Genomic DNA, 14,072 nt, shown 5'->3' on the forward strand with positions numbered 1-14,072 from the left:
TGCATGTACATTGTGTGTGTTCAGTTGCCCGGTGTCGTCATTGTAGGTACATTGTGTGTGTTCAGTTGCCCGGTGTCGTCATTGTAGGTACATTGTGTGTGTTCAGTTGCCCGGTGTCGTCATTGTAGGTACATTGTGTGTGTTCAGTTGCCCGGTGTCGTCATTGTAGGTACATTGTGTGTGTTCAGTTGCCCGGAGTCGTCATTGTAGGTACATTGTGTGTGTTCAGTTGCCCGGTGTCGTCATTGTAGGTACATTGTGTGTGTTCAGTTGCCTGGAGTCGTCATTGTAGGTACATTGTGTGTGTTCAGTTGCCCGGTGTCGTCATTGTATGTACATTGTGTGTGGTCAGTTGCATGGAGTCGTCATTGTATGTACATTGTGTGTTTAGTTGCCCGATGTCAATGTATAAAAAGTTAAAATCTTTAAAGATGATAATTTAGTTGTTTACTGTCTGATTAAAAATTCCAGTTGGTATTTATCTGGTTTACAGAACATATTTCTACTCTCTTTAATGTCAACTGAAATGATAATACAACCTTAAAGTTAACAATCTATGTATACCATCTGTTAAACATGATACATTCTTATGTTGCCACTACAATGCTATGTTTTTTTGTGTATTTTGGGCTGATTAAACTGAATTGAATATTATTGAATGGAGTGCTCAGTGTAATAGAAACTACCGTGATTGATATTTTATTACGCATAATGTAGTTTTCATTGCTGTCTTAGTTGGACAGAATGTATTATTTCGGTAAATTAAATCATTTTATATGATTTTATACATTTGTCGGAACTTGGCAATTTAGCTTTGTGGTCAAACAATAAAACTGTATGACAATCATATGCTTTGCAAAAAACACAGGTCATCCCGTTTTAACATGTACATGTTTAAAATATATTAGTGATTTATATTGAAGATGTTGATCTATCTTTTAAGCGAAATAGAACTGTAATAATTTCATAAATTAGATTTCATAAATAGTACTCATATGCGTTCACAGTCGCCATGCTTTATTAAGTCTTTTTAAAATGCGTATCGTTACATTTATATATAAATTTCAATCATTTGTACTGCCATGTTTCTTTGGAGCGAATAAACAATCGTGCTTTATTAACAATCGTGCTTTATTAACAGTTGTAACATCCAATCCCAGCTTTTCCTTTTGATTATAATGTGTCATGTCTCTTCACATTGGAGGAAATAAAGATTCTCTCTCTCTCTTTTCTTTCAAAGTTATGCATCGAGATCGCTCTGATTAATAGCTCTAGCTACGCAACAAGTGAAACTACAATTAATCTTTGTTTCAAGTAAGCTATATAGTTTTAGACTGCTTTGTCAGCGCGTCATAAGTATGGTAACGCGCTCCTGAATAGATTTACACGTTTTTGTTTCCGTTTTTACATAACAAAATAATGATGAGTTTCGTGAAGTTTGTGTTATTATTTTCCATGTTATTGAGCCCAGCTGTTGTGTGTGCTGGCGGAAGTGAGATACCTACCCTGGTGGCATTACGTGCTGCATATCCACGACAACTGAGGGTAAATAGGAGTTTATTGATCAACATTGAATTACTTCAATCTTCACTTATATTTATGTCAATACTTAACATATCCACTGTTCGAACCTCAATTGGTAAAAGGTGTTTTATTTTAATAATAAATGTTTGCATTATAATGATTCTCCATACGGTGCTTGTGCTAAATGTCTTCTTGTGCCCGGGACGGCCCCTAGAGGCTAATACTACGGCATTATAATGTACACATTTCTGGGTTAGTTGATGAGTGCGGGGCAACAAAAACACTTTAAACACGCACAGAACACTGTTAGAAGTGAAGACTATATCGATCACATTAACATCTAATGTCAATACGAAATCAGCCTTCACATTTCATAATTGAAAGCAAAACAAGACATTTTAAACTCATCTAGCTAGCGGGGGAGTTTTTGTATTGCCCATTCAGCAAGTCTAACGTCGAGAACAACGGCCTTCGCTATTGCCTTCGTTCTCCCCACAGGCCGCCATGGTGTAATTTATTTTCGTCATTATTTCGTTACTATTACGTTAGTATGCCCATACATATTTTACAAGCACACATTAAGATGTCCACACTATGCCGTACACAATTTTCTTCAGTTAACCTTTTATTGCCTATATTTGAAAAAGCTTGCAGTATTCCTTATGTTTACTAAATATCAGAATAGGCTTTTATATGTCTTTTTTTTTAAACAGCAGTGCTCGCCACAAAATGAGGCGGTATTCAAAGAGGCGATTGTGAGAAGGATGCACGTGGATAAAGCGATGTTGGAGATCCCTCAGGTGAAGGAATACTACAAGAGGAAGTACACACAGAAGGGGCAATGTACGTTAGTTAGTTCATACTGTCTTATTTAAGCATGACTGATAAGAAATTAAACGCTCTTGACAGTCTTTGCTTTCCATTTTTACTTGCTTTCTCTCAAAACAACGTCAGTTGCAAATCGGACTAAGGGAATTCTTTTCGGCTGTCTGGTTGGAGAGGTGTAAACTTATAACTGTTCTATAGGGTATATTGTCGGTGACACTGGCCCCTGTATTGGTGCCCCACAGTTACTGTGGTCAGTAAGGGAGAGAACACTTTAACACCGATCCGCTAAATGGATGCAACACGAAATAAAAAATAAAAAACTAAGCAAACATCTCTTGTGGTCATGGTCTCCAATGACAATGCCGATATTGTATTATATGCTATATTATTAATATACCGGGATAGCCGCAGTACTAATAGTCGACATTTGACGACAATATATGCCAAAATTCGCCCATTATCGACCAAAGTCGTCCAAAGAGTTTCTGCCGCTTTGATTCGCTACTAAAATCGCCAAATACGGGATTCGAGGAAGGACCATTTTCATTGGCTGTCGAAACTTGCCCTAATATGAAAATACTGAAAATTATTCTAAAAGACAGCTGTTTTGTTTTCCGTTTTGAACATGGCATGCCTTGTTTTGAAACATATTCGGAATTACTATAATATTGTTTTCCGCATCCAAATAACCAGGCCAATATAGTTTACCTCATCCAAATAACCATGCCAATATAGTTTACCTCATCCAAATAACCATGCCAATACAGTTTACCTAATCCAAATAACCAGGCCAATATAGTTTACCTCATCCAATTAACAAGGCCAATATAGTTTACCTCATCCTAATAACCAGGCCAATACAGTTTACCTCATCCAAATAACCAGGCCAATATAGTTAACCTCATCCAAATTACCTGGAAAATATAGTTTAGTTCATCCAAATAACCAGGCCAGTATAGTTTACCTCATCCAAATAACCAGGCCAATACAGTTTACCTCATCCAAATAACCAGGCCGATACAGCTTACCTCATCAAAATAACCAGGCCGATATGAAATCACCTTATTAATAACATTATATAATACAGCGCATAGTTCGTGCTAAAATATTGTCATTTGGAAAGGAAGTCGTTGGAAAAGTTGTGTTTTTTTTCGTTATTATTGTTATTGCTTTTATTACTGTTATTGCTATTATTGTTTCTGTTATTGTTGTGAATGAATTAACATATCATCTACATGATACCACTGAGAACATAAATCTGTCCTTTACACTAAATGTTTAGAAGGTTATGTTGATATTATTTGTAAACATCAATTATAAAGAATTTAATTGGTGTATGCAAATGTTTGATTGAAAAATACTTTCCAGATTTTAGTTACGAACACTTTAAGGTATTTGATTACATTAACTCCGATTTATTGCATTAAATTAATGTTTGGTAAGATCATTTGCTTTTTGTAAACAAATAAAATTAGGTATTTAAAATATTTAAGTATGCGTAAGAACTGATAGCGTGATAGATTTGCAAGGAAATTTCATATGTTTTAAAACTTAAAAAAGGGTGAACATTTTACGAAATATTTAACCGGAAAGTCATTCTATAATGCGAGTAGACGTTTAGATAATAATAATAATAATAATAATATAGGGTACATTGCATGTTTAATTTGCCATGTCCGATCTATGATTTTAGTAATGTATTATGCCTTTTGATGAAAAGATTCCATTTATATTACATGTATCTCAAATTATGCGCTGTTATTTCACTTTTCAGGCTACAAACATCGTCAGTCATTTATTTTAGTCCTATTTTCGAACTGCACACATAACATGTTTTGCTTGTCTCATTGTTCATTAACATTTTCTACGGTTCATATGTGAACTTAAGAACATAAGGATGTGGTAAATATTGGTTTCTTGTCACATTCATCTCTCTCTTCAGGTTTCTCCTCTGGCGACCAACAACAGATGGCGGCGGCCGTGGCGGACCTTGGGTCGATCTGGTGCGCTTATTGCCAGACCAATAACATATGCTGGTGCATTCGCCAATACTGCTTTAATCAAACGTGCTGAAGACGACCGAGCGTTCAATGATTTGTTTATTGGGTGCCAAAATATATATTGCAATATCAATGACATGTCTATATTAATAATGAGTGCGCAGTTGGAACCTTGTACCAATAAACAATATCACAGGCGGATTTTCGGTTATTATTTTAACAAATGAAACAGTTTACGATTTATTAAGACCTTACCTATCCAAAAATACGAGTACCACACGAGTTTATTGTAACGTAAGGTACCAATTCCAGCGAAACAGTATGGGATGTAATTAAAGTTCTTAATAGAACAACCATGTAATGGGCAAACGAGAACGCGTGGGTTAACATGTGAACCTCAACAAGTAGATCTAATTGTAAACAAGTCTTTTGCATCGTATTAAGTGTATTATTTATAAAACATAGGAGAAAAGCTAGTGTCTATTAAGTATCATTGGAACCGCTATTCAAATGTTAGTTAAATGATACTTTGACGTAGTAGTTCCCCCTCATATATATGTGTCCACCACAGTACCTATTCCTGTTGTGAAGACCAGTCGGTGCGCGTACGTGATTGGGATAAACGCATATTTATAACAAGAAAAACTGTGATACTAAGTAACACAGCGGGCCCACAAACAGATCTACCATGTAAATATTTTGAAGTTGGTGATGGCTGATGTCGAGTCAAGGCTATGAAGGAATTCAAAGAGACCTATATTGGTGAAACATTAGTCTATGCAAAACTACAGTTTATACAGGGAAACTGCGTTCCCTCAAACAAGCGGTCGTTCGAGAACCGGCGTTCCCTCGAGGTCGGAGCTTGGTCCCGAACTTTTTTCCATCTATTTTCATATAAAATATACCCACGCTGCCTCGAAACCTAATTATGTCGAGCAGTCAAGCAATATCCTCGGTCCTTAGTACACAAATCGTGCACAAAACCTTATGGCTCCCTCGAGGATATAATTTCACACTTTTTCCCGAACGCGTGTTCCAAAATAAACAAACAATTGCTAGGTGTTAAAAGTTTCGCAAGTTGTAGAAATTGCAATGACAGTTGAAAGGCAATTTGATAAGGTGTGAAAAACTGTTTTTCACTGTTAACGCATGACCGATATTAGTCAATGACGAGAAGTTAACGCTTAAGATGTGGTTAGAAGGTTCAGCCGATGCTGACCGTGATCTTCAGACGCTCTGTACCCCGTCACGTGATATTACGATTGAACAGTTTCGAGAAACCGACAAGATGCGCTAATCAACAATCCTTGATTTTGCGAAACTTAAATCTGAATAATGCCACAACATGTACTGTCATTCAAATGTTGCTTGTTACGAAAATGTGCTTTTTTGTTAAAATAAACATTTCTATTTATTGTTTTTTTTTTCTTTTGCGTTTTACATTTAGTTTACGTCAACATTTGAACATATTAGCGATTGCCACAACGCAACACATCATCGGTGTCTAAGTAAACAGTCTGTTTGACGACTTAAAATACACTGAAAGATATTTCATATCAAACTGGAAAATTGAAAATCGGGTCGTTCGAAACATCGGTTCCCTCGAGGTTTTGGCTCGGTCCATGTCGACCTCGAGCGATCGCGGTTTTACTGTATTACTGACCATACAACACTCAACACCCCGAGGGGCTTTGTGCGAAATGTGACAACACGCCTTTGAGGCTTAATGGACTATACAAGTTAATGAACAAATGATAAATAAAAATGAAAAGATTACACTTATTTTGCCATTAATGATTCATGCTTTATTTTTTACATCGTATTAACATTTCATTAGCAACAGTTTGTCTTGTTTTCCACAAAACAATTTCGAAAATACAACAGATTAAAGAGAAACCTATTTCATTTAAAATGATTAATAATGGATTGGCAAACAACATTCTTTTGATCGTTCTTTGATGTAGTGCAGATAGTTTTCCACAAGTTGTGAGGCTAACATTTAAAACTAAATTAACAATTAAAATAATTGGTTCAAACAATTGTGAATTAAACACCTAAAAAAGTAATTTAATCCGTGATATCTTCTCATCTTTTCACCAAACCAGCAAAAAATAAATTACTCAATTCATTTCAATGAACTGCCATTTTCAATAAAAATACACAAACATCCGTCGTTACGTACACTTTAAGGATTATATAGAATAAATGAAACAAAATAAGTTTTAAAAAATCTTTATTTTTAAAACTTTTTTTTTCTTCTTTGTCTATCAGCAACTCCACCCTATTTTTTATATCGTCAGCTAACTCGTCAGCACTTTAGTACGTGTCCAGAAACGTTCAGAAAACAAACGTACGAAAGACAACTCTGTAAAAAAAATAGACTGTGTCTACATTATTAATGTCATAAGTAACACCGTTTATATGATGACGAAACAATCATTATGGTAAGAACGACAACTCATGTATTCAAGGTAAAAATTGACTGTGTCTACATTTTCAGCTCAAAAGTACTTGATTTTTTTAGGAAAAAGAGACGCATATTTTCAACCAAGTTCTTAAGTCTCCATAAACCTTTTACTCACCACGTATTAACTATAGCGGGCCGGCCGCAATGATGACCATCTGTTTCCCAGTTTTCCCTATGCTTAATCATCCGATATTGCCTGCGGTTGGCCATGTTGTTTATGTAAAATTGTAATGAAGAGAAAAGATATCTGACACGAAACAATAAAAAGGGGACATGTTTCTTGTTTTACGATGCTGTTTGTTACTCTCTACGGACATTTGTTATGCGCATACTTCATTATTAATTTCTCGCATTCACTAAATACCACCTTCATTCTCATCTGAATGAAAACCACCTTCCTTCGTAAGTGGATGAAAACCACATTTGTTGTATTTGCATAATGATGAGTATGTTAACTTTAAACCCATTTTAGTAAATTAGATTCAAATCTGTGTGATTTACAAGTTATATACGGTACTTTTTAAGCTGTACTCTCATATATAGCCACTTTTGACAACTTATTTTATTTTTTGCCTTGGAATGATCCAATTGTTCGAAAATGTCTGGAAACCACAGGTATAAGACTGCTGTCAACAGATAAGATGGCAGTTTTTCATATATACATTAGAAAATTGATGTTTTATGGCTACAAGCGTTACCATTTTTAAAGCTTTAAGAACAATGAGTTTTTCGGCAGTTTTCCAAACAATTTAGTTATGCTCTTATTCATAATGATTAAAGATCTGTCACGAGCCGTCATATACTAAGGGGCCATATTTAATATCATGCTTTGTTTGGGCAATAATAAAGGAATGAATTGCGGGGTTGATGTCATTATCGGGGTATGAACGCAATTGGGCTGGTCAAAGTGTGTGGAGTCCGAAGGACTCCACGTGTACTTTGACCAGCCCATTTGCGTTCATATCCCCGATAATGACATCAATCTCGCAATTCATTGCTTATATTTACACCAATAGTGCATAATTTCATTTAATAATTGTTAAAAAAAAACTTCATTTCATTTCAGAAAACCTTTTAGTAATCCTTTCTTACCCATTCTGTAAATCGAACGACCCGACTGTAACCGGAAACATCATTTTAAATGACGACACGTCACAATAACGCGGGAAAAGATCAACCACTTAAAATCCCTTTTAAACGTAAAATTCAAACACTTATGGCAACAATACTTTTAAATATAATAAATTAATACTTTCTTAAATTTTACGGGACCTGCTGACACAATGCAAACATTAACAAGATCAATAGTTTTCATGTATATTGTTATGCGATGAATTGTGATCCGAACATATCCGAAGATGTTGCGTTCATCGATTGATAAACGCAATTGCCTAAAAGGTAGTACATTAAAGAAATGGAAGTTGAGGTGTAAATATCGATAGTTGACCAAGAGAATGTATGTAATCAATGATGCATGTCTAACGTTAAGAATAAGAATTATATTGTATATGGGCCAAGGCAATGTGTAAGTCAACGAGACTTCTTCTTCGTTGAGTACCGGGCATGAATAATCAAGGAGGCAGTTGCTTTGGTGCCAAACGGGACCTTTTCCGAATCTAAGCCAATAAAATAGCCAATTTTAACACAAGCCCCCTATATCATGACGTCATGGTAAATCTTGTTCATACGTATGATCGTCCTGTGGAGGCAATCACATTTTATCAAGAACCAAATTTGAACAAGCAGTTAAACACACTTATAACAATATGTAAATGAGTTAGTGATGTCTTTCAAATCCATTGCCTGCTAATGAGGCATTTGCAAAAATTAACATGCCACTTTTTCCTCTGCAGAACTAATTTTCGCGGACGACGTAACAAATTTTATCATACATATTCATTGGAATGCACCATCATTATGCATGAAAACGAGACCAAAGTACTCGGGCAGTTTAGGGTGAATAAATAACCCGGAGTTGCCGACGATGGAATGTGCTTTGTAGCTGTTTTTTTTGTTGTTGTTAACAAAACTTTTGAGCATATCAGGAAATCAAGGGGAAATAACACGTTTCATTTGTATGATTTTGATCGAAATTGGACTACTATATTCAGATAAATCTGTATCATAAATATAAAATGCAACAAACAATGTAAACATCTGCATTTCTGCAATGTAATCAATTAAGCAATTGTTTTATAATTAAATTGTTAACACATATGCGAAACGCTGTATTTTCTGACCAAACAACTTATGTTACAAATGTGTTATATAAAAGAATTATGCAAATTTGAAACAATGTGTAGCATGTGTTAAAATACAAAGTAACGGACGTTACAAAATATATACTACAAGCTTTGATTCAGCTGAAATGTATTCGAATTACGACTTCCAGCGTAATTTCATATACAAAATAGTTCATAACAGGATATGCCTTTGCATTTCACAGATTGAATGAGACGCTGCAAACCAGTTGAGGTTACGGACACGACAACTTCCAGCGTAATTCCTATACAAAATAGTTCATAACAGGATATGCCTTTGCATTTCACAGATTGAATGAGACGCTGCAAACCAGTTGAGGTTACGGACACGACAACCTTTATTGCTTACTGCCAAATTATCAATATTACTAAAACACTAAAATATAGGTTTTCCTTTTAGTAATTTTCCTTTTTTACATGTGCACATTTATTTTGATTTACATGTACTTCTATCAAATGGATAGTAATGTTTTGAAAGCATGGCTCTCAATGCGGCCATTTTGAATTGTACATAATGGTCATAAAAAATAGAGTCCAGTGTTTGGTAAAAAAAATCCTCTAGAGTTCAATCGTGTAGATTGAGCAAAGGTTAAAAGCTGAACTGTGCAAATAAATAGGCAACATGAACTATGGTTTGCTATGTGATGCTCCCAGTTAACGTTTTTAGTATTAATTGACTGTTCATCTCTCTAGAGCTTAACGTTAAATGTATGGGGATAATGTCTTGAATGATTACATAAATAATAGTATCGTGACCTAGAAAAGTGCGACCGGTTGATTTATTGTGATCTACTAATGTTTTAAGGTGCCACGAGCGATATTTGATCACGTTGGCAGGTCTTTTAATTTGTCTTGTTTTAAGTTGTTGTGTTTTGCCATTTTCCTTTAAGGCATGTAACATATTGTACTGACAACACTATTTAAAAGAAGATTCGAGTATGAAACATAAGCATATATAGTGTGATAGCTATGGCTAAAAGTTCTATCAAAATGCGCGTTGTTTATGTCTTGTTGGTATGTTTATGTATGCCATTAGGGGTAAAGACTACGACAGAAACCAACAGAGAGGACGATGGATTTCTTAACTTCTTGCAGGTACCTAAATCAAGTTTAATGTTAAAATTAATTCCTAAACTGCTGATTCTTAAACGTTAATAAGGAAACACTAATATTGTCATGCCTATTTTAGAAGAACCAACAGCATCAACCAAAAGAAAACTGCACACATGTAAACACTTGCACACAGCATGCTAGTATGTTCTTAAATACTCTCAAGAAGAATTAAGCTCGTCTGTTTTCAAAGATCTTATTTCGAGGTATGGTCATAGCCTTCGAGCCGTTGTCATTGTCGTCGGCTTGATTTTGTATAAAAATGGAAAACTTTACTATTTTTCTCAATATTTATTTTGACATACGACGGCAGTATCCAATAGTTATGCATGTTTACTCTTTGTGCATGTTTACTCTTTGCGCGTGTTTACTCTTTGTGCATGTTTACTCTTTACGCATGTTTACTCTTTGTGCATGTTTACTCTTTGTGCGTGTTTACGCATGTTTACTCTTTGTGCATGTTTACTCTTTATGCATGTTTACTCTTTGTGCATGTTTACTCTTTGCGCGTGTTTACTCTTTGTGCATGTTTACTCTTTGTGCATGTTTACTCTTTGCGCGTGTTTACTCTTTGTGCATGTTTACTCTTTGTGCATGTTTACTCTTTGCGCATGTTTACTCTTTGTGCATGTTTACTCTTTGTGCATGTTTACTCTTTGCGCGTGTTTACTCTTTGCGCGTGTTTACTCTTTGTGCATGTTTACTCTTTGCGCATGTTTACTCTTTGTGCATGTTTACTCTTTGTGCATGTTTACTCTTTGTGCATGTTTGAAAGGTTAGGATTGGAATCATAAGGAATGATCTTTGTATCGCTATTACAGTGACACTCGTTTTTAAAATCAATCCATACACATGTATACCAAACACAGATATAGAGTGATAAACCTGGAACTTCTTACTAAATAATGCATTTATGGAAAATATTAATTACTGATAACAAGAGTGTTAAAATCTGAAGTTGAACGCACAAATATTAAATGACTGATGGGTCCTAAAGGTGTTACAGTCATCAACTTTCGCCTCATAAGCTGGAATACCGTGCTTTTTGCACCTTTTTCAAATTAAAAACGATATCCTGATTCGACATTTATTCATTTCGGTAAATTAAATCAATTGTATTAATTGTGGTACATCTTATTTGGTAATAATAGAACATCTTTAAGCAGTATAGAAAGAAAGTGCAAAGAATCAAATTGTGTGTACGATATCTTCTGCTATAATGTAATGTAATGTGACGCTGGCAACTCCAACATTAGATCTGTCACTGTCATCATCGAGTGAAATGGCTCCCAAGTGAGCAAAACGTTGCCCAAATCGCTCGATTGTTGAAATTGTATTTTTACCAAGGAAATTATGCTATTTCAGTCCTACTTTTCACAAGCAATGAGAGAAAAACGTGCGGTATCAAGCAGTGAAACTACAAAGATCGGTACGATGAACCTTTAAAGTAAAGCCATGCCAAATTGGTTCTATATTCGTCGTCATCGGGTGGGTTCGTTTATGGCCTTTGGATTGTAAAAGCAACAATAACAAAACTGAAAAAACGGGGTTAGGGCTGATAAAATGAGTCAAAGAAAATATGATATATACTATAAACGTTAATTGGCTTGTGGAGCGGTTAATGTATATTTCCTTAATATAACTTATTTTTTATGATAAAGGATGTTCAGCGTCTGGCCCCAATTTCTCGAAACTTCTTAAGCTTAACAGGCTTAAGTCGCTTATTTCAATTAGCCAAAATACATACAAAAATAGATTTTGATAAATGAAATTTGTTTTATTCTGATAATCATACAGATTATTCCTACATAATTTCTAAAAATTCTTTAAGAAGTTAATAGATCAGATTTTATAGAACAACAAAAATAGTGAGATTAGCTTAATCCTGTTATAAGGGACTTAAGAAGTTTCGAGAAATTGGGGCCTGATGTTTAAATATGTATCTAAGAAACATGTTTTTTCTTTCTTTTTTCCATACCGGACAGGTAGGTATCTAAAATGGAACCGGACGTTAAACGTAGAATCAATTTGGTTTAGCCTAATTATATATATAACGTACTTGGTGTTTATACTTTGTAACTGTTTTACTTAAAATGAAACAACGGTCTGACAGACAAATAATAACTTTTGGTCTCGGTGGAAAGCATGTTTATCACGCCTCCAGCACGAATGACGCCATTTGTCCAGGTATGGTCACGTGGTGGCACCCACATTTTCCCATATTGGGTCACTAATCCTTGTATCATAAAATATGGCGTATTATATATACTTTCTTTGAATAAAATTTCCCAGAAAGTGTTGGCATGTTGATCAATGTAAACAGGTTGTCGACGTGATCTTTACGTTACGGGATTAGTAGGTGACCCGATACGGGATTTACGGGGTGCAGGAAACGGTATTCGAGTGGGAGAGTTAATGTACATGTATTCGGACATTTTCTATAATAAGGACCATGTCTACATAAGCATACAGTTTCAGACTGCTTGTTACATTAATAAAAAGTGGGGGTGATAATCTATGATATATAATATACATGTAGTGCAAAACTACTAAATCTTACATTGTAGGTGTACTGGAAAATATCGATGGTACAAACAGTAAAATAAAACCTAATGATGAAACGCAGATCGTCACGGAGTTGTTGGCCATGTCGTGCTCGTATTGTCAACAGAAGAAAGACTGTGTCTGCATGGCAAAATACTGCCAGAAGGGTTGCGATGTGTCGCCGTGATTGATAAAGACACATGGTACATGGTTTGATTCAAAGTTTACTGGAAAATGGAAAGCCATTCCATGCTTTTCTTACAGTGGATCCGCTGTAATTTAGCATATTGATGTTAAGTTATTTACTGACATATTTCATAAATATAAAATATCTGCCATATGCAAAGTATAGAGTGCGTGTTTTATGTAATTCTATATTATATCGAAATAAATGACAAGTGTAGTTGGAAACGTTTGTTTTCCTTGAATGCATTGTGACCCAAAAACTATAAATATATGTATACATACTTGGGATGTATTGAATGAATGGTCTGTCACTGTAGCTTCTTTTGAGATTTAGGACCGCTATTAACTGAACAGACCATAAAAATAATTTTATTGTTTTACATAAAACCATATTAAACAATATCCTGTTTGTCAATTCTGACCCAAAGGGCAAGTTTTGTAAAGAATAAATGAACGACATTAGGTGACTAATCATGTCAATCCTACATATGAAATAACTAAGCTATTCGGCGAATTGTTGTAAGCGAGACGATTTTTTAATACTTTTCTGTTTGACGGCATGGCCTAGAGCCCCTCGGCGGGACCTGGCATGATCTTGAGCTCCTCTGCGGGACCTGAAATGATCTAGATCACCTCGGCGGGACCTGGCATGATCTAGAACACCTCGGTGAGACCTGGCATTATCTAGATCACCTCGGTGGGACCTGGCATAATCTAGATCACCTCGGTGAGACCTGGCATAATCTAGATCACCTCGGTGGGACCTGGCATAATCTAGATCACCTCGGTGGGACCTGGCATAATCTAGATCACCTCGGTGGGACCTGGCATAATCTAGATCACCTCGGTGAGACCTGGCATAATCTAGATCACCTCGGTGGGACCTGGCATAATCTAGATCACCTCGGTGAGACCTGGCATGATCTAGAACACCTCGGTGGGACCTGGCATGAGCTAGAACACCTCGGTGAGACCTGGCATAATCTAGATCACCTCGGTGGGACCTGGCATGATCTAGATCACCTCGGCGGGACCTGGCATGATCTAGATCACCTCGGTGAGACCTGGCATAATCTAGATCACCTCGGTGAGACCTGGCATAATCTAGATCACCTCGGTGGGACCTGGCATGATCTAGATCACCTCGGTGGG

The 14,072-nt window shown here is 35.8% G+C and overlaps 2 protein-coding genes across 3 annotated transcripts; both read left to right on the forward strand.

Moving 5' to 3' along the window:
• Positions 1–1,278: 1,278 nt before the first annotated feature.
• Positions 1,279–4,553, forward strand: LOC128220370 (uncharacterized). Of its 2 annotated transcripts, none has more exons than XM_052928738.1 (3): positions 1,279–1,545; positions 2,241–2,367; positions 4,295–4,553. In XM_052928738.1, the coding sequence occupies exons 1-3, from the start codon at positions 1,420–1,422 to the stop codon at positions 4,423–4,425; spliced, it is 384 nt and encodes a 127-aa protein (XP_052784698.1). In that variant the 5' UTR covers positions 1,279–1,419; the 3' UTR covers positions 4,426–4,553. The 2 variants fall into 2 exon arrangements, with proteins under 2 accessions (XP_052784698.1, XP_052784697.1); XM_052928737.1 differs by having other exon boundaries at positions 1,287–1,545; positions 2,238–2,367.
• A 5,499-nt stretch (positions 4,554–10,052) lies between these two features.
• LOC128218786 (uncharacterized) lies at positions 10,053–13,214 on the forward strand. The gene is made up of 3 exons (XM_052926480.1): positions 10,053–10,175; positions 11,556–11,619; positions 12,758–13,214. Exons 1-3 carry the CDS (start codon positions 10,071–10,073, stop codon positions 12,919–12,921), a joined length of 333 nt encoding a protein of 110 aa, XP_052782440.1. The 5' UTR covers positions 10,053–10,070; the 3' UTR covers positions 12,922–13,214.
• The last annotated feature ends 858 nt before the right edge of the window (positions 13,215–14,072 follow it).

Source organism: Mya arenaria, chromosome 15 (assembly GCF_026914265.1).
Source record: "Mya arenaria isolate MELC-2E11 chromosome 15, ASM2691426v1".
In the NCBI taxonomy this organism is placed as follows: Eukaryota; Metazoa; Mollusca; class Bivalvia; order Myida; family Myidae; genus Mya; species Mya arenaria.

Coding starts and splice junctions, on each gene's coding strand:
- LOC128218786 (XM_052926480.1), top strand. CDS start 10,071: ATGCGCGTTGTTTATGTCTTGTTGGTATGTTTATGTATGCCATTAGGG. Junction 10,176..11,555: donor GATTTCTTAACTTCTTGCAG/GTACCTAAATCA, acceptor ATGCTATTTCAG/TCCTACTTTTCACAAGCAAT. Junction 11,620..12,757: donor CAGTGAAACTACAAAGATCG/GTACGATGAACC, acceptor CTTACATTGTAG/GTGTACTGGAAAATATCGAT.
- LOC128220370 (XM_052928737.1), top strand. CDS start 1,420: ATGATGAGTTTCGTGAAGTTTGTGTTATTATTTTCCATGTTATTGAGC. Junction 1,546..2,237: donor CATATCCACGACAACTGAGG/GTAAATAGGAGT, acceptor TTTTTTAAACAG/CAGTGCTCGCCACAAAATGA. Junction 2,368..4,294: donor GTACACACAGAAGGGGCAAT/GTACGTTAGTTA, acceptor CTCTCTCTTCAG/GTTTCTCCTCTGGCGACCAA.